The sequence below is a fragment of the Falco cherrug genome, chromosome 12 (assembly GCF_023634085.1).
Source record: "Falco cherrug isolate bFalChe1 chromosome 12, bFalChe1.pri, whole genome shotgun sequence".
Taxonomy (NCBI): Eukaryota; Metazoa; Chordata; class Aves; order Falconiformes; family Falconidae; genus Falco; species Falco cherrug.
Window position 1 is genome coordinate 16,132,789 of NC_073708.1, and position 19,664 is coordinate 16,152,452.

A 19,664-nucleotide genomic window follows, 5' to 3' on the forward strand; every position below is an offset into this window, starting at 1 on the left:
CTGGAGGAGGGATTAGTGTGCAAGTACCTTGCCATGCCAATATACGTGAAAAGAGCTGAGTATATTTCCAAGGGAACAAGAATTGCTGGAATTTGGAATTAAATTTCAAAGGTATTGGAAAAGCTTGCACATCTAAATGAAATGTGATTACTATTTTCATCCAAATTACAAACTTTTCATATAGAAGAAAATCACAAAAAAAATTCAACAATTTATCAAATAATTTATTTATTTATTTTTGCCTCAGAGAACAATTCTATTTGCAAGATTGCCTTTCTTTAAAGAAGGGAAGAGAAGAAGGGAGAAAGAAGAAAGGAAGGAAAGAAAAAAATGTCATTAATTGAAAAACATGGAAAAAATTGGAAAAATTAATATTGAGTCAACCCCAAATAATCATTTTTTTACATGCCTTTTGGTTCCATTTTTAGAAAGAAAATTCTAAGCAATCCTAATGAGTGTTCGTTAGATGTGCATGAAGATGAGTAGTTTAATAACCACTGATGCTATATGAAGAGATGAGACCTACATTCCCACCTGCTTCTATTGATGAATAATCTTAGTAGTGCCCTTTATAAAATGTGCTTGCTCTTTTGAGGAGCTAAGGACAATTGTAGCCTGTTAGTATTTACATTTTCTAAATGTTTTTCTAACAAGTTAAAGAAAATGGAACTACAGCCACTCTCAGAGTAATTAGCTGGCTAATTTAATGTGTCACCATGCACCCCATTCAACTTAAATATTCCTGTTTGGCAGACTGCACACAACAGCCAAATGACTAAAGTCATTCTAGTTTTACCACTAATGTCACAAGCTTGATAAATTTCTGAAGCCAAATCTATGACACAATCTCTTAAAAACACTGATTCTCCTTGCTTTGGTTTATCTACCACTATTCGCAAAACAACAAAGAAAAGTTGTTTACGTATCTCTAGAATTCCTGTCTATGAAGCAAAAAAAGAAATAATAAAGAGATTATAGTCTGATGTTATTCACAGCATCCCAAGTTATTTCTCATTTCCAAGTAATTCCGATCCAACAGACAGCCAAAGTTGAATTTTGCTAATTGCATGCTAGTGTATTTGAGAGGGAAATTTAGTCTAAAACTTCAAATCCAAGTAGGATGCAAAATTAATTTTTTGTTTGTTTGTTTGTGGAGATTCTAGTAGTCTAAGGGAAATGTCTTTATCATAATATTATCCTGATAATTTTGCAGGATATGATAATTTTATATAACTTTTCAGGAAGAAACACATTTAAGTCTCCAGGGAAGTAAATAATAGTGAAGTATGTCTGAGCATAGACAGCTTATTTAATGAAGGCACTATGATGCTACGTCTTCCTGTGTGTTGTCAAGAATCGGCTCAACTTCTGTCATCCGGTACTGCCTCTCTGTGGACAAATGTAGGAACTTCTGGAAAGTTCATTAGCCTTACTTTCTAGGTCGTTTCAGGTTGCAAGCTTTGCCCTCTGAAACCGCCCGGGAACCTTTTAAAGTATATTCTTCCTTGGGATAAACTCAGCAAGTTTGAGCTTTTGCATTTCACGGGACCCTGTGTTTGAAAAAAGCTCACAAAGGTGTCATAAGGCATGGTTTTCATTCAAAGCATCTAATTTGCTAGTGAAGGTGAAGTTTTCATGTTAATTTTTACTTCAACTTGCTAAATCATAGAAAACTACCTTATCTTCACTGTGAAAGAAGGAAGCTTTTCAAATAAATTGAGGTCCCAGTGAAGATAAGGTAGTTTTCTATGATTTAGCAACTTGAGGTAAAAATTTGGGGCAAGTTTCAGAGTAAAGTGCAGCTGTTTTGTGTCAGACATCACAGACTTCTGTGATTTCATGATTTCTTCTGAAATCTCAGTAAAATAATGAATTTTGGGCTAGAAAATGAATGACCCACTATCAGCAACAGTATGAACCTAAGCAATTCCTCTAAGTCAAAACTATTTTTGCTGTTTTACTGAGACTTACTTAATAGCTTTAGAGACTGTAAAGTTTACTGTGATTGATTAGGTTTTCTTTTCTTTCCAGAGAGTACAGCACAGCACAGAAATTCTTCAAGACCTGACCCACAGAAATATTTCAGATTTTCTGGTGAAAACATATCCCACTTTGATAAAAGGGAGGTAGGGATGAATCTCTCTGTTTTTTCAGATGTGGTATTTTGTATCTGGCCTTTACATTCTTATTTAATAATAACACAGCACCTGATTTGCCACAGTATTGCATAGACTTGAGCATCATGTCCATATTACTGATGTAAGGAGATGCCCATTTTAGAGGAGTTAAATTGTTTTAATTATACTTATTTGTATAATTGGCTACTCCTTTATAGGCAGAGCTAAGCTGCAGCGGTGATGGAATGCCATCTTAATGGTAACTGTCAGTGGTGAGAAAACTGATGCCTCTGCACAGCATGGGGAACTGCCTTGCAGAGATACCAGTTTGCGTCCCTGAAGGACTGTTAGCCACACCAGCATGACTATCTGCCTCTGTTAATTATCACTTGCTTCCCAGAAGTGCTGAAGAGCCAAAGGAGAAGGACTGTTAGCCACACCAGCATGACTATCTGCCTCTGTTAACTATCACTTGCTTCCCAGAAGTGCTGAAGAGCCAAAGGACAGTGTTACATAGATACATCTATCGTACTGATAGCTTCTCAGCTTTCCTGAGTGTTGTGCATAGTAATTAGCTATGCAGTGTCCATCGCCTGTTATTTCTGATTCAGACCTTGCCACCTTTTCAATTCCCAGCAGAGTTCTTGAAATTTCTGTTGTATTAGCTATGTGCTGGCTGCCTTTGACTGATTCCTCTTAGCATATGTCATAATTGCTTTAGATACATCTTTTAAAACCAATTCATTACGGATTTAGGATAAAGCCAGTATGTGTCACTTCAGAAATCTTCCTTATCTCTGTATGAGCTGGAGGTGAATCATGTTGGAAACCAAAGCAAAACAAAAAAATCCAAAAACCCACTGCAGGGAATACCAGAAGTCCTGACAACCCCACAACTTAAAGTAATAGGCAGCAATTAAAAAAAGAAAGACAATACAAAGGGGGCGAGGGGGGGAAGCTGTCTGGGGGGAACTGGAGATCTGCAAAGTATAGGAATTCACCTTTAATTCACCTTTAATTTCCATTTAAGCCTGACAATACCATTGACTTTGGTTCAGTGCGTTAAAAAACAGGATTCTCTTTGTCTGTTTCAGCTTGAAGAGCAAATACTGGGTCAATGAAAGGAGGTAAGAAACTAGTTCATAGATTATGGTTGTAAATAAAAGGAACAAGGAATTTGTGTTTAACCATGGAGCTTCACAATGTTTCTCTGAATGGACAAGGGGAATTGTGGCAGATAGTATATAACAAAGTGATTGCTTTAGTGGGAAATAGGTTGGGAGTCAGCAAGGGTTTTATAAAGACAAGGGGTTATATTCGTTTGGACTAATCCCACAAGGATGAAGGTCAGAGGCACACAATGGAACTGTCACAGTTTTATTATCTACAAGAGTCAGACTAATGGGGTCTGAGTGATGGAAAGTTACAATACAATAGTGCACTACATTGCAATAGTGCTCTGATGCAGCTCTTTCAAAGTGGAGCAGAAAAATATGAGCCTTCCAAAACAAGGACACGAGTAAGATGAGACCTAGACACTAGCCTATGAAATATAGAAGTAACAATAACAACTCCTCATCCTTGCTCTGAATATGTACAGTAGTTATAAAACAGACTCCACTAGTACTCCACGCTTATGTAGAGGCATCAGCTAATGCCAGTGTGATGGTCTACACTGTAGATACAAAGCTTAGAAAGGTGACTAATTAGCCTTGAGGAACATGCTTAGTTTTTCATCAGCAGTAGGAATTCACTTCGAAGGTAGTAGACAGATGACTGGTTCCTTCATAGAATATCTGCTTGTTCATGTGCAGACATTACTTTCTATGGGATTAGACTTTGGTTCACCTTGTGCAATAGTATTTATCATTATGGAGTATTGGCTGGCACCAGCATAGGTGAATCCCTGCTCCTTTCAGGGCAACTGAAATTTTAACTGAGGTCCATGCTGTCCTCAGTCCTTCATGCTGTCCAAACAGTTATAAGTCAATTATCTTGATTTAAAGATTTTGCACCGTAGAAATAACTGTTTTCTCCAAATCTTTTATCTAAATAATAATTTTCTCAGAATCATAGCATGAACCTCCCAGAAACTGATAGAACTATTATTTGTAAGCCCTGTAAAGACCTAATACAACTTGTTAGAAAAGAGCGGAGAGTTATACATTAGTTATATGATATATAGAAATCAAACTTACATTAAGTGGATCAATGTACAGATTTTTGTGTCTGTGGTAAAGTGACTGATGATACTGTTTTCTTGTTAGATACGGAGGAATTTCTACAGGAGGAAGGCTCCCAGTCCTTCATGTTTCTGGAGATCAAGTTGTCAATTTTTTAAGTGATCTTGGCCGAATGATGAATGTGACAGGAGTAAGCAAGATAGTTTTGGGGTTTTTTTGGTCCCCTTAGTAAAGAATTGTTACAAAGCTGAAAACTTGCAGCACCAGATTGCACCCAGACAGTTGATCTTTAGCCTTTTCTTTTCTATTCTAGGGACAAACTTCACTGGCTGCTGCTAAAGAAATTTCTAATTTCCTTAAATACATGGAAACTGAAGATAATATTAAGGTATTTTCTGGAAGTAGTCTGCTAACTCATAGTCCTTTCTGTCATAGACTTTGAGTTGTGACATTATTGGTAGTGGCATTCTTGGATGCAAGAGGAGCTGAAATACTAATGATAAGTAATAAGGGATACAGTGATAATGTCAAGTTATTTCTAATGTGAGATTTTTTAACCATGTTCTTAGTACTTCTTGCTGTCCTAAATACTTCCGAGTAGGACACATTCTGTTAAATTTTAAAATGTGCTTCTACAAAATCCCTTGACAGGGGCTGTGAGCTCCTCCTGCTGGACTGTGCCTAGAAGCTATGAATTCCTGGTGGTGCATTCTTCCCTGCTGACAATGCCCACCAAAGTAGATAAAAGGCAGCCAAGTTTTCTCCTGCAGCTCAGGGTTATTAGTGAAGGCTTCTGGTAATGAATCTGTGCTTTCTGGCTCTTTTAGGTGTGGTTTAACAATAAAGGCTGGCATGCTATGGTTAGTTTCATCAATGTAGCCAACAATGCAATCCTTAGAGCTAACCTGCGGACTGGCCAAGCCCCTGAGGAGTATGGGATCACTGCTATAAACCATCCCCTCAACCTTACTAAGGAGCAACTCTCTGAAGTCACTGTGTAAGTCTGTCCTCTGCTGCTAGCTTTTACCCCTTCCTCTCCTGGGAGCTTACCACCTCCAATGTACTCACACTCTGAGGAGAAATAGTTCAGTTGACAGAACATGGAGGCCTTTCCATGAAGTTTCATTCTGATGGAGAATTAGATATGCAATCTATTCTTTTCTGTCTCCTTATATTCCTGTAAGAGTTCATTCCCATCCCATGCAGGAGCTATGACCATTGGTTATACATGATTACATGTTTCTGTTGATTCTGAAAGATTCTGAAGTCTGTTCATGTTCAAAAGCCAACAGACCTACTTCTGAAATAACACAGAGATCATAATCCCAAGAAGAATCAGAAATTGCCCTTAACTGACTACAGGTAGACAGTAGTCTACCATCTCCATCTTGGTGTCAAGGACAGCACACAGGTTTATTTTCAATGGCATGTGGTAGGTTTGGTGTATTCCAGAATCTAAAAGCCATAATTTGTTGAAAAAGACACCCCTAAGAAAACATGACTTCCCACTCCTGTCTTCTATTAAGTTCAGAATTCAGTGAAACTGAAAGCTTCTGCCTTAGCAAGATCTGCACTTCATCTCACTGTCTGCAACTTGCCTCCTTGAGTCCCTCTTTTCCCAGCACCCAGAACACTTTGACTGTTGTGCCTTAATGTCTATTTTGACACACACCATAAAGGAAAGGCTATCAAACTGAGATATATATAGGAGTTGAACTGTCCCAGAGAATGAAGGAAAGTAAAAAATCAGGAAATGGTACCACCATCATCCGTGTTTCTTAGCTACAGTACCCAGCACAACTTGGGAAATACACTAGCACATTTTGAAATCGGAAAGGTCTTCTACTTACAAAATAATGTTGCTACTTCTAGATCTTAAAATTCCTTCCAGATTCCCCAAATGCTACTATAGTGCTGTGTTGCATCCATTCCCTTGCTCACAGTCGCTTCTTGTGCTCTGTTTTAGGCTGACCACTTCAGTGGATGCTGTTGTTGCCATTTGTGTGATTTTTGCCATGTCCTTTATACCAGCCAGTTATGTTTTATACCTGATTCAAGAACGTGTAACGAAAGCCAAGCATCTACAGTTCATCAGTGGTGTGAGCCCTGCAATCTACTGGCTAACTAACTTCATGTGGGACATAGTGAGTAACGGCTGGTCTGATTTCATAGCCTGCAATTATTCCTGGGTTTGCATGAACTGGGGACTAATCAGTGAATTGAGTGAAGGGTGATGCTGAGCATTGCAAAGCATTCATTTCTTTAAATGTTTCTCAGAGAGCATGCTAAGGATTTGACCTCCTAATTACAGATGTAGGAATTGTTGGGTGCCCAACTCATTATTCAACTAATGAAGCTGAAATGGTTGTAATCTTAGAGTTACCTTCCTTAGAACTGAATGCATAATAAAGTACAACTTCCCATAGCAGGGGAAAGCCTGCATGATGCTAGTCACTCCTGTCCTCTAGAAGAACCATAACATGTTTCAAGATATTCAGGAAATCTAAGTGGAGGAGTTTCACGGGCTGCTGGAACAGTAACTGGAGGCCAGAGAAAATACTCTAGGGTGTCTAAAATTACATAAATGTATTTGTTTAGGTCACTGAATCATGTTAATCTGTGTTGTTCCAAAAGGATTTAGACCACAGGCCCAGGCTTCCTTAGTCAGGGTTCAGCTACCCTCCCATTACTCCTCAGGCCACTTTGTGACAAAGGAGCAAATTCTTTGCCTGGTTGATGCACAGCAAGGGGCTTGTTTTCTAGCCAAGCCTTCTCAACAAAGAGAACAGCCAAGGGCTTATGCAATAAGAAAAGCATGAACATGGAATTGGAGAGAAAAAAAAGAAAAAAAAAAGGGAAAAATATTGAAATAATTGAAAAGCCCAAACCTCTTCAAGCTTCAGAAGGTGCTCTATCAGAGGAATGTAAAGTAAATGAGGGAAAAGAAGCAATTCTCTGAATTCCTGTCCCCTGCTGGTCAGCGCAGCCTCCCAGCTACTTCTTTGACATGGATTCTGCTTGACCGAGGCTCTTGATAGCATGATGCAAAGGTATTGATTGGTGCTGGCAGTTCTGTGAAATGCCACCTTCCATTCTGCATGGGGAGCTCTGTGCATTGCAGTAGGCTAGCACTACTAATACCAAACAGAGAAACTGAGAAGAGCAGTGGCCAAGCATACTTGCTTTAGCCTCCTCCCAGGAATGTGGCTCAGGTAACTAGCTTTTTCCCTCCTAAACAGCTTTTGCACCATCAGAAACTGCACTTCCATTGCATATGCACGGCCTCTTTCTGCAGGCAGCCTGCCAGCAGGACCATGAAATACTTGGCTCCCAAACCATAATCTAAAGAACAGCAATATATATTGTATTTTTGTTGAACAGTCTGATAAGAAGATGTCGAGTGATGCCAGGGACCCATTGATCCAAAAGCATGAGGGTGACTAGTCTAGCTCATGAATTCCAGTGTTCCTCAATTCAAAATCTTTTTGGAATAATGTGTAGGATCTGGGTATGTTTACAGACTGTCTCAGGTCTTACACACTGATCTTCACCCTGTGATGTGGCAGGTCAATTATGCACTGAGTGCTGGAATGGTTGTGGTTATATTTGCTGGATTCAACAAGAAAGCATACACTTCTCCGACTAATCTCCCTGTGCTTGTTGCCTTGCTGCTTCTGTATGGGTGAGTGTTCAAGGTTATTCCTGCATGTGGGGCCCTGTATTTCACATGGAAATGATTTCATGCTATTGAGCTCTGTGCTTCGAGAAATCCAGCTTTAAAGAGTAAAACTGAGTGGGGGCAATACAGGTTAGAAATGGATTCCCTCCCTCCTCCAGGATATTTACACACTCTGGCCACATGCTGTAAAGGAGATTTTATCATCAGTGCCTTAGATTTTTAAGCATTAAGTGTGATCCCTACAGGAAAATATATTTGTTCGGTTTGCTGCTTTCTGATAAGTACATTGTGTAGGAATTTAGCGCTTGTTCATTTGCCTCATTGACAGCCAATACCCAAGTATCTTTCAGCATTTAACTGAAAGGCAGAGAGTACTGAGTCTTCAAGACTTTTTTTTTTCCCTTCAAATGAGCATTTGTGTTGGTAAAATACCATTTTATAAGGCTGACTGAAATTCACTCTCTCATTTAATTAGTGGTAATATATTTTTATCTATAAAATAATTTTCCTGATAGCCCTGCAGCTGATGTAGTCTAGGCAAAATGATCAACTAGATCTATTTCTAGAGCTGAAGAGAGAAATGAGGTGCTTCACATCCTTCTATGTATATCACAAATTAAGCCTAAGAGGGAACAGTTCTTTTCTGGGCAGACTACCTTTAATTTTCTGAAGTTTTTGTGTTCTTTGAATGAAAATCCCAAGAAAATGAAAAACATTACCGTCACTTAATCTCTGTAAAATACCCAATGTTAAAAAATGCTATCAGAACATCCATTTGTTTTAATTTTTCATTATATCTTTTTAAAGTGCAACAGTGGTATCTTTTATAAGTTATCTGTGGCTCTGTATATTTTTTTTTAAATACAGTATTTCATGGCTGTGTGGATGGACATTTAAAATGTCTTTGCATATTTTAAAGCATCTACCAAGATGAAATTTTCAGAAAAAATGTAATCACATGGCAGTTGCTTCAATAATAATTTCATGATTTCCTACTCTGAATAGAAAACATAAAAGAAGGTAAATTAATAGAACTGTATGTTAACCCTTGTGTTCAGCTGCAGTCACAGTGGGAAACTTAGGATGATTCTTTCTGACCACATGTGTATTTTCCTGTTAAGCAATTCAGGTTATTGTTACTGAATTCTTTCTAGTCAGACTGATTATTGCTAAGTATTGTAAGTTTATTCCAGAGGAATACTCTTCTTGTGCTGCTGCATGTACATTTGCTATGTCCCAGAAATCATGGCACAGGAAGTTCCAAATCAGGAGTAAAAAAACAATGGTAGAGGAGTTAGAAAAGAATATAAAAATGTACAGAGTTTCTGATTTCTTTGAGCATTTCCAAAGGCTGAGGAGTATCTAGCAAAGCAGCGCGTCTTATCTGCTTTATCTAACATTTGTTTCTCCCTCCTGGGGTGCAATCCAGTGAGATGGGCAAAGATATCTGGGGTAATAATAACCTTGCCAGCATTAAGCTTTCTCAATTTTAGCAGTTTCTATTGCCCGGCATTTTAACAACAAAAAAGACTAAGCAGAAAAAACTTATCTAGTAACCAGGGAAAGAATGCTGTAGTGGTATGTCTGGTTGGTTACACTGTTTCATTACACTTGGGATGAGAAGGCTCAACTTTGTGTTTTCATTAGACCAACTGACATGAGAATACTGAGAAGCTGTTGTCATAGTTTTTCTGTCTTTTGCATGCAGATGGGCAGTAATTCCCATGATGTACCCCGCTGCTTCTTTCTTCAATGTCCCTAGCACTGCTTATGTTGCATTGTCTTGTATTAATCTCTTTGTGGGGATCAGCAGCAGTGCCATTACATTCATCCTGGAGTTATTTGAAAATAAGCCGGTAAGTAATATTTTTGTTGACACCTGGTTGTTGTGGTTTAACCCCAGCTGGCAACTAAGCCCCACACAGCTGCTCGCTCACTCCCCTCCCCGCAGTGGGATGGGGGAGAGAATCAGAAGGGTAAAAATGAGAAAACTCATGGGTTGCAATAAAGACAGTTTAATTGGTAAAGCAAAAGCCACACACACAAGCAAAGTAAAACAAGGAATTCATTCACCACTTCCCGTCAGCAGGCAGGCATTCAGCCATCTCCAGGAAAGCAGGGCTCCATCACACCATAACTCTGAATGTCCCCCCTTTTTCCTCCTTCCCCCAGCTTTATCTGCTAAGTGTGACATCATATGGTACAGAATATCCCTTCAGCCAATTGGAGCCAGCTGTTCCAACTTCAATAATAATTTCATAATTAGCTACTCAAAATCAAAAACAGAAAGTAAGGTAAATTCATAGAATCATATATTAAAGAAGTCTGGTTTCAGCTGCTTGTTATGTTGTTTCTGTTTCTTGTAGTCTTTGCTGAAGTTCAATAAAACATTGAAAAATGTACTGATTGTCTTCCCACATTTTTGCCTGGGCCGTGGACTCATTGACTTGGCCATGAACCAAGCAGTGACTGAAGTATATGCCAGGTTTGGTAAGTTAAGCCAGTAAGCACAAGTTATATCTGCATTGCATAGCCTGACCTTGGATGAGATGGTTGAAAGTTTTATCTTGGAAAATTAGTGGCTGTTTCTGAAATTCTCCCCTTTCACATCATCAGATGGATGAGGAATATGAAAGTTCAACCTCTCTGAAGGAATCACAGCTTCTGACAGAGCTGCTAGAACTCTACGGCCCAACCAGTTGTCTCTATTGAAAATGAACCCATTTGTTCAGTGCCAGATTCTGGTGTCTTCTTATCATTTGTTCTGAAGTCCTTAGATCATTAGCAGAGGATATATTATTTAATTTCATTTTAATACTTTGGCGGCCCTTGGTTTAATGCTTAAAGTGGCCACTGTTCTTCAAATGCATCCTCTTAGGATATGGCTGCCTCTGATACCAGACAACTTCTTATTAAAAGAACAGTCACATAGCAGAACTCATCTGTTTTGAACTCATCTGTTTTTATTCAGAAAATGTATGTCTTTCACATAATCCATGCAAATTTCATGTTATGATATCCAAATTAATATATCTTTGGAGAGCTTATATTTACTTTTACTCCCGTGTGCCAGCTGAGCTTGGGATGTATCTTAAAAATCTTTATAAGACACTGGAAAATGAAGATAGTGCCTGATCATGACCAAATAAAGTACAGATTTTCATCTTAAACTGTTACAATTATGCCTTTTGTTCTGAGGAGCAGTGGTTTTTGTCAGCAGTATTTCACTTTGCTTTCCGGTGCTCTTTCCACAAAGGTGAGGAGCATCTTTCCAACCCTTTTCAGTGGGATTTTGTTGGAAAGAACCTGGTTGCCATGGCTGTTCAAGGGGTTGCGTTCTTCATTCTGAATCTCCTTATGCAGCACCCTTTGTTCTCCACAAGATGGTATGTTTGAAAGCTTCTATTAATGTTCCTTTATTAACAGGGTGAGTGTCTTTGTTATTCTCTATGTCCTTCTTTTTTCTTTTTCTTTCTTTTTCTCTTTTGTCAGCTTTTTTTCCTTCTGTTTGCTTACCTGATTTCATCTGAATTTGTTGATATCCTGGCTCAAGAAAGCATTTACAAATGTGCATTATCTTAAGAGGATTTAAGAAAATATTATTAAAGAAATTAGTTTTCTTGAATTAAGATGTTTTTAGATTAAGACACTGTAATAGCAAGATTATAAAATTACTTGGCAAGTTTGTAGTGTCATAAGTACTGGCATAAGGTACTAGCCTGACACCCCTGAACAGGAATTCTAGTCCATGGCACAGGACAGTTGCAGCCTGGACACTATGGAAGCTTCCCCTCTCTGCTTTACAAATGTGCCTCTATCTCAATGAAAGCAGTTACCTTTCAGGTGTGAGCAGGTCATTGACTCCTGTTCAAGATTGCCAGCAAGAGTACTAATTGGTGCAATTACAAAAATACAGTCTTACAGGGAGGTGCACTCAAAAGACCTGCTGAAGGACTATCTGTAGTCACTCAAGAGCAGCCAAATAGCAAAAGCAGTGACTGATATCAAGCAAGCAGTTTCCTCCCATTTCAGTATTTAGAGAATAACTTTCAAAGGTCAGGGATTCTCCCAACAGCAAGAATGCTCCAGCCACTGTCACACTGTGAAGTTTCAATACCACTGCTTCCACCAGTTGCATTTTTAGCAACTGATTAACCATTGTTTCACATTGTTATTCTAACTGCATCCGGGGCAACTCATTGTTTCTGCAATCAATCTCTTGGTTTTTTCCAGGTTTTCTGAGACTGCCATGTCACCCATTACCGATGAAGATGAGGATGTTGCAGAAGAAAGAAAAAGAATCATGAGTGGAGGGAACAAAACAGATATCTTAGAATTGCAAGACCTGACCAAGGTAGTATTTTGAGAAGAATGAAACAAATGAGTGCAGTGTAAATTTATTCTTTCAGAATGTATTTCAGCTGTGGATTCAGACAGTATTGTTTTCAAAGTCAACCTTGTGCCTTGGAAAACAACAAACATGTTAGAAGTCAAGGCTATTTCCTTTGATTAGAAATCAAACTACAGGGAAGTCCAGCAAGGACAGTGCAACCCTCCCTGCTTAAGGTGTTTTTTTTAACCTCGCATTGTCTGACACAACTGTTACCTCCTGAGTGTACATTTCTACTAGTAGTCTTTTCTTCTACCATGCTGTTTTTTCCATAGGTGAGTTTCAGTCTCAGTTAACCACGTGGTTGATTTCACACCAAGGGCTATAGTTATTGCTAACTTATCTTCTTTCCAGACATTGCATGCTATCAAAACACATGTGAGCTTGAGCTACAGAAGTACAAAGATTACACACTTTACTGGGATCTTATGAATAGAGAACTGGAGTATCATTCTTCAGGCTATCTTGCTGTATTGTTCCACCTTGGTTTGATATGTCAGAGACACTTTGTCCTCGCAAAGCATCAGGTCTGTCTCCTAGTGCTGAAGATATGAAGGAAAAGGCTGCATGCAGAAAAATTGGTATTTTTAGGGATCATTACAGATTTACTTAATGTAAATAAATGACTGACTTTGTAGAATGCTTACTCTTTCTCTTAAGTTTTTTTATTTACTCCTGTCTTGGTTCTAAAGTTGGCTCATCCCAATAACATTAAACTAAGAAATTCAGATGATTTACTTTGCTGTAGATGTCTCAAAATAGGATTTTTATTGGGTTTTTTTCCTGTCTATTTAGATTTATGCAGGTAGGCACACGCCTGCAGTGGACAGACTCTGTGTTGGCATCCGTCCCGGAGAGGTAGGTTGTTCAATAACACTAGATTACATTCCACAGATCAGTTCAGATTTCATGCCCTCACTGATTTCCAAGTTGGAAATACTAAAGAATGTGACAAATTTTGTTATATAGTGCTTTGGTCTTTTGGGAGTGAATGGCGCTGGCAAAACCACAACATTCAAAATGCTGACTGGAGATACTGATGTGACATCTGGAGATGCTGTAGTGGCTGGCAATAGGTAAGTACCTTAAAAAAATAAGAAATTTAATGCTGACAGTGGGACAAAGCAATTGGATCTAATGGCAAGAGATAACAAATGTTAGATAACGAGTCCAATAGGGTACTTTGACCTTTGGGACTTTTCTCTGGCTGTTTCTAGTGTCTTTGTTTGCACAGTGCTGGCATAATGTCAGAAGTTAATGAAGTCTGATCTGGTACTCACTTACATTATTTTAGATTCAGGTTGTGTGTCTTGGTTTGTTGGGTGTGCTTGGGTTTTGATTCTTTGTCCATGGTTGTGATTTGAACAATGGCTATTTTGTTGCCAAGATATGTTCTGGGACAACCTGCTCTAGGTGGCCCTGCTTGAGCAGGGTGAGTGGACAAGGTGACCTCCAGAGGTGCCTCCCAACCTCAATCCTCTGTGATTCTGTACTTCTACTACTACTACTACTACTAGTGTTAGCAAAGTGTTAGCCTTGTGTCTTGCCCATGTGTTCCCAGTGGCCACACTCTGTGATGAAACTGACTGATCTTTTTCTTCTAGAAATAAACAACATTAGCAAAAAATAAGATCTGAGTGGCTGTTCAAAGAAATTCTCTTAACATAGTCTGTAGTTAGGAAAATGGGTGAGGGGAAATGGGCTTACACTCTTAACCAGGACTGAGTTGACTTTAACGAACATATATTCCTTGCTATTCTGTACAGACAGATATTTTAGTAGGGTGTTGTATCAGGAAGAATTCATTCCCCTCTTAGAAGAGTTGTTGCCCCAGAAAAGAAAAAATTTGTTGAAACTGTCCATCTCTGTCTTAAAGCTAGTACTGTAGAACTAATACCCTTTTCTTTGTTTCTCCAGTATATTGACCCACATTTCTGATGTCCATCAAAACATGGGATACTGTCCTCAGTTTGATGCCATTGATGACCTGCTCACAGGACGAGAACATCTCTACTTATATGCACGCCTGCGGGGGGTTCCAGCAGAGGAAATCAAGAGGGTAAAGCATTCTTGCTTTTGACTTAGATGTAGTTACAGTGAGTATTTGTGGTGATAAACTGGGTTCATAACATGCCAAGGGCCGGAGTTTCCAAAGTGGGCTTGCCATTCTGTGTGTTGAAGGCCAGGGACTGGTTCCTGTGATTTGGACAGTTAAATAGAAGACTGCACCATCAAATGCAGGTTCTTAGCCATTAATAGTACTTGCAAAACTGTGGCGCCAACTGTGGAAGGGTAAAGATGCAGTTGTTATGACTCAGAACTGCACTGGTTGCTGGTTTGTTCTTGCCTTTAAAGTTGTTTATGTATAAGAAAGAAAACATGGGGAAGGTTCCAGAAGAAAAAAAATTCAATTCTTGTACAGATAGGAGTTCTACAGCTGAGGCTGGTTTATGACTTTCCCTCAACTATTTAGAATTCCCCTCATCATCACGAATTTTTTGGACTCCCCTGCTCTGCTTCTAAAATGAATGTGCTAAAACCCAGCGGATTGCCATGTCTGCCAGAAGAGGGATGTATCAGCAATCCTGTCTGTTATGCATTAGCTGCTGTGTGAAAAAGATGGTCTTTCTCATAGGTTGCAGAATGGGGCATCCAGAAGCTGGGCCTTCCTATGTATGCAGACCACCTGGCTGGGACCTACAGTGGTGGCAATAAGCGCAAGCTCTCCACTGCCATCGCACTTATAGGCTGCCCACCGCTCATCTTGCTAGTAAGTGTTACGGTAACATAGCTCTGTGATAGTTCAATATAACATTTCATAAAACTACGTGCTAAAGAGGTACGAGAATGTTTATGACAGTCCTCGCAAGCTCCTTTCTACCCTCAACTTATATCTACTTCAATGTAATTGTGAGTTCTTTAATTTCAGGGATAGACTGAAATGTATAACTATGTCTTCAATGGACCCCAAGTGATTATGAAAGAAATATCTTCCACAAAGAATGGTTTAGATAAAATCTATAATCCAGACAAATCTGAATTTAAATCCACATTTGGTTTCAGTCTGCCTTTTCTTGTTAGAGTATAACCGCTCATGTAAAAGATTATCTTATGACACACAGCTTGCTGCTTTATCCAGGAGGACAGAGGAAGATAGTTACCCTCTTGCAGCCTTTAATGTATTTGAATAAATTATACAAATTTAGACTAAAGTATACAAATGCTGAAACGTAGTTCTCATCAAATAAGTTATCAGATAATTGTGTATCTCAAGGGAGATTCTAAATGCAATTACTACAGAAAGTCTTTATTTCAATTACACTGTATCACCTTAATTTGTACGCTAAAAAGAAAAATTTTAATAGCATTTCAACAGCATGGTTCCTTGTGCCATTTAATATGCCTTTATATGTGTTCTGCCTGTACACAGTAAACAGCCAGATAAAATGTTTTCTCATAATTTCTTAAGACAAAATGTTGAATGAATTTGTTTTCCCCAAGATTTTGTTAAAAGTTTTTCTTACTAACTGTGTTAACTTGATTTATGCAGGACCATATCCTTAGCTGGTGTAAATCAGGGTTACTTCACTAGCTTCTTGGGTTGAGAGGTGTGTTCTGTGTTTGTGTTAAGTAAGAAGGTTACCTGGGGAGAACTTGCTCTCCTCTTACAAGAGCTGTTGCACCAGAAAAGGAAGATTTTATCTGAAGTATCCATTATTATAGAACTAAGATTATTTTCTTTGTTTCTTCAGTACATTGACCTACACCTCTAATGTCCATCAAAACATGGGAGCCAAACTTGACACAATTTGATGTAACTGCTACTGCATGAGCCTCCTTCCATTTATTTATATTTTGGGTCCTAAGTATTTGTATAATGGGGTATCACAACTGCTTATACTTTTGATATCTAAGTCCCTAAACTGGGACCAGACTGTTGTACTGGTCACTGTGTTCGCTCCCTTCCCTGTAGTCGTGCCCTACACAGCCAGCATTATATTCTTACCTGCAATTTCTTGTACCTTTTTCCTTACTGCTTTGTGCCAAGAAGTACATTAGTACCCATTCACTCATGGGCAGTGCACAAGGTGCAGGTGCTTTCTCAAGACACAGATTTCAGTAGGGAAGCAGCTATATGCTAAGGCCCAAACACATAATGACTTGATTCTAAACAGATTTTCTTATCTGCTTTTCTGACTCTGATTGTCTTAACCTTTCCCTTACAGGATGAACCGACTACTGGAATGGACCCTCAGTCCCGGCGCTTCCTGTGGGACTCTATTGTCAGTGTGCTCAGAGATGGGCGAGCTGTGGTTCTAACCTCACACAGGTAAAAAGAGTTAGAATTCAGAATCCCAGAGTAGCTGAAGTTCATCTGCTGGCTTTTATCTCAAATATCTCTTCTCTTATTTGAAAGTATGGAAGAATGTGAAGCCCTCTGTACTCGTTTAGCCATCATGGTAAAAGGTACCTTCAAATGCCTGGGCACAATTCAGCAGCTAAAATACAAGTGAGTAAAAGATTTTTATAGTGCATTTTAATGGGAAAACTTAATGTATGTGACATATACCATTCTTAAAATAGCAATTCAATCTGAAGAGCTGTTGTTTAAACAGACCCATTTCTGGGTGCAACTATGTGGTATGCTAGGCAATTTGAGCAGATCTCATTTCAACTCTGCTATGCTACACATCACTTCTGCAGGGCAAACACAGGGCTTGCTACAAAGCTAGATTTTATGCTTTATCTTTCAGAAACTCTGAATGTTTTCATAGCTGCAGAAAATTAATTTCCTTCCTGAATAATGAAACCATCTCTTCATCCAATTCCCAAATCCACATGTGCTTCCCAGGTTTGGAGATGGCTATATTGTCACTCTGAAAATCAAAGCTCCAAAATATGGCATGCCTCCAGATCCTACTCCTGCTGAGCAATTCATACGCATGAACTTCCCAGGAAGTTTACAGAGAGAGAAACACTACAACATGCTGCAGTATCAGATTTGCTCCTCCTCTTTGGCTAAGATTTTTCGGTTAATACTCTCCAATAAGGAAAACTTGCATATTGAAGAATATTCTGTGTCTCAAACAACTTTAGATCAGGTGAGTAAGAAATAAAGCATCCATGAGAGAGCCTGTCTGGTGGGTTTTAGGCAATGCAATAGGGGTGTATCTAAACAACGGAAAGACCAAACTGTTCAGAGTAGAGAATTCTCTCACACTTCTTTCTCAGGCAAAATTCACAGACCCTTCATCAAGGAGGGTGGATCAGATATGAAATCTGTAATTAATTCCCTGTGTAAATAGGTGCCATTTGAAAGCTAGTAAGACAGCGTTTCCCAGATGACAGAATTCACACAACCCATTCCTTCAGAGACAGCAGTCTGAGCAAGGTCACCTGTTCAGAATAAGGCTTGCTGAGCTGGGAGTAACATTTTATTTTAAATAAGAGATTTGGGCTGTGTTGTGTCAGACACTGTGCTATCTAGTTAAATGTTTATATGTCTGTGTCATGCGCTTTTATACAGGAGCAATTAGACCTCAAAAAACTGGAAAGTCCACTATGACTGTTGGCAGCACCCACTTGCTAGAAGGTATTAACTTCATCTGCCTGCTTCCCTAAGTAGCTGAGGGTCCACATATGCAAAGCTGTCTTTGATGGGAATGCTAGAGAGACATTCCTGGCTGCCTTACAGCTTCCTACTAAAATATTCTGTCTCCTCTTTCCCATCACAACCAAGCTCACATTGTGCAAGCCATGCAAACCTTGCTTAACCCATCTCCTGCTTGCAAAAATACAGGATTTTAGTTGCAAGTAAGTGCATCCAAAAAGGAGGTTGCAAGGAAGTTTTTCAAAATAAAGAAGGAATTAATGCTCCCTGCTGGTATGCAGTGCCTCAGTTCAGTTCATGTCTAAACCTTTCTGTCTCTTCCCTGCAGAGAGGCCAAGAGGATGCAAATGTACAGACATTCCACTAATACATCCCAGTTGATATGAGATGGTGACATTTTCTGCTTTCTTCATACAGGTTTTTGTGAACTTTGCTAAAGAGCAGACGGAGGATGAGGAAATTCTTTTGCATCCCCGTGCAGCTGGAGCCAGCCGAGAAGCAAAGGTGTCCCCTGCTTTGCATCAGCAGGGAGTTGCATAGACAATTCCTACAGTCACTAGCGCTTGAGTGTGCACAGTGCAAAGATGTGCCATATCAGAGCAGTACAAGGGTAAGATAAAAGTTTCCACACTCAGTATTATACTGATTTTTTTGCACCTTTCTGAGCACTGTGCTCACAACTGCAACAGCCCTAGCAACAGCCAACTTCTGCTGCTCTACCAGGAACACTACATGCTGAAAGTGTCAAAGGACAGGCGAGTCCTTGCTATAGAACACAATGTTTCTCTAACATGAAGTTCGTTATAAGATACAAGGAGGGAGTCCTCATTCCTCCTTGTTGACATGTAAAGAACATTAAAGATAGTTTCTCCATCTGGTCCTTTCAGGATGGTAGGTTTTTCTTGCTTAAGTCAACTGCCACCTCAGCAGATAGGTCCCAAGGCAAAGAGCATTCCAGCTAAGAAGTGGATTCCTGCCATCCTGAGTGCACGGGACTACCAAGGTCAGAACATCAGTGCTGGCTGATGGGGCTAGTGCTGGGAAACAGCTTCACTGTCTCACCAGGCTGCCAGTGAAAACAAATGGTTGTCTCAGCAAGAATGGGAAGAATCAATTCCGATCTCAGACCCAGGCCAGAAATTTGCTTACCAAAAAAAATAAATAATCTTAATGAAAATTATTTCATACTCATCTTCAGGTTTCTCAAATAGAAGCAAAGTGTCAAAATGAAGATTAAAAGGAAAGAGATATGTCCAAATCTGCCACAAGTTTTGTTTTCTCATGGAGGCCTGGAAAGATATCTTTGTTACTTAAACAAGATCAATTTTTAGTTATTTCCTGTGACTGGACCTTAACTGGGTGTAAAGTGTGACTAGGGCATGTGCTTAGATGGAAAATTTCAACCTGCTTGTACTCCACACTGCACTCTGTGGGAAATCATTTGACATTTAGCTCCTTTCTCTGGCTCACAGTTAAACTACTGAAAATAACAATACTGAAAACAAATTCATAATGATGTAATGCTTCAGTTATCTACCAGAGCTAACCATTTCTAAGAATCTTCTCTAAGATATGTTTTACAGAAATAAAATCTGGGTCATGTCTTTTCTGCTTTGTTAAGGTTTTTTTCTTCAATTGATGTAGTTTTTCTTTTATATATATATAAAAGAACACTCTTGCTTTT

The 19,664-nt window shown here is 39.1% G+C and overlaps 1 protein-coding gene across 5 annotated transcripts in view; it reads left to right on the forward strand.

The window, feature by feature from the left end:
• Nucleotides 1-19,586, forward strand: part of ABCA4 (ATP binding cassette subfamily A member 4) — an 84,609-nt gene extending 65,023 nt beyond the window's left edge. For 4 of the 5 annotated variants that reach the window (XM_027814424.2, XM_027814425.2, XM_027814423.2 and 1 more), the window contains 19 exons: nucleotides 2,032-2,126; nucleotides 3,212-3,244; nucleotides 4,385-4,490; nucleotides 4,614-4,688; nucleotides 5,128-5,297; nucleotides 6,267-6,444; nucleotides 7,867-7,982; nucleotides 9,688-9,835; nucleotides 10,346-10,469; nucleotides 11,236-11,365; nucleotides 12,213-12,333; nucleotides 13,165-13,227; nucleotides 13,339-13,445; nucleotides 14,287-14,428; nucleotides 15,005-15,139; nucleotides 16,596-16,699; nucleotides 16,787-16,879; nucleotides 17,222-17,471; nucleotides 18,398-19,586. In XM_027814424.2, coding sequence (XP_027670225.2) covers nucleotides 2,032-2,126; nucleotides 3,212-3,244; nucleotides 4,385-4,490; nucleotides 4,614-4,688; nucleotides 5,128-5,297; nucleotides 6,267-6,444; nucleotides 7,867-7,982; nucleotides 9,688-9,835; nucleotides 10,346-10,469; nucleotides 11,236-11,365; nucleotides 12,213-12,333; nucleotides 13,165-13,227; nucleotides 13,339-13,445; nucleotides 14,287-14,428; nucleotides 15,005-15,139; nucleotides 16,596-16,699; nucleotides 16,787-16,879; nucleotides 17,222-17,471; nucleotides 18,398-18,520 — 2,313 coding nt within the window. In that variant the 3' untranslated portion in view covers nucleotides 18,521-19,586. Of the gene's footprint in view, nucleotides 1-2,031; nucleotides 2,127-3,211; nucleotides 3,245-4,384; nucleotides 4,491-4,613; nucleotides 4,689-5,127; nucleotides 5,298-6,266; nucleotides 6,445-7,866; nucleotides 7,983-8,846; nucleotides 9,000-9,687; nucleotides 9,836-10,345; nucleotides 10,470-11,235; nucleotides 11,366-12,212; nucleotides 12,334-13,164; nucleotides 13,228-13,338; nucleotides 13,446-14,286; nucleotides 14,429-15,004; nucleotides 15,140-16,595; nucleotides 16,700-16,786; nucleotides 16,880-17,221; nucleotides 17,472-18,397 lie in introns of those variants that run through there. The other variant, XR_008734763.1, reaches the window with a different exon arrangement.
• Nucleotides 19,587-19,664: the final 78 nt, after the last annotated feature.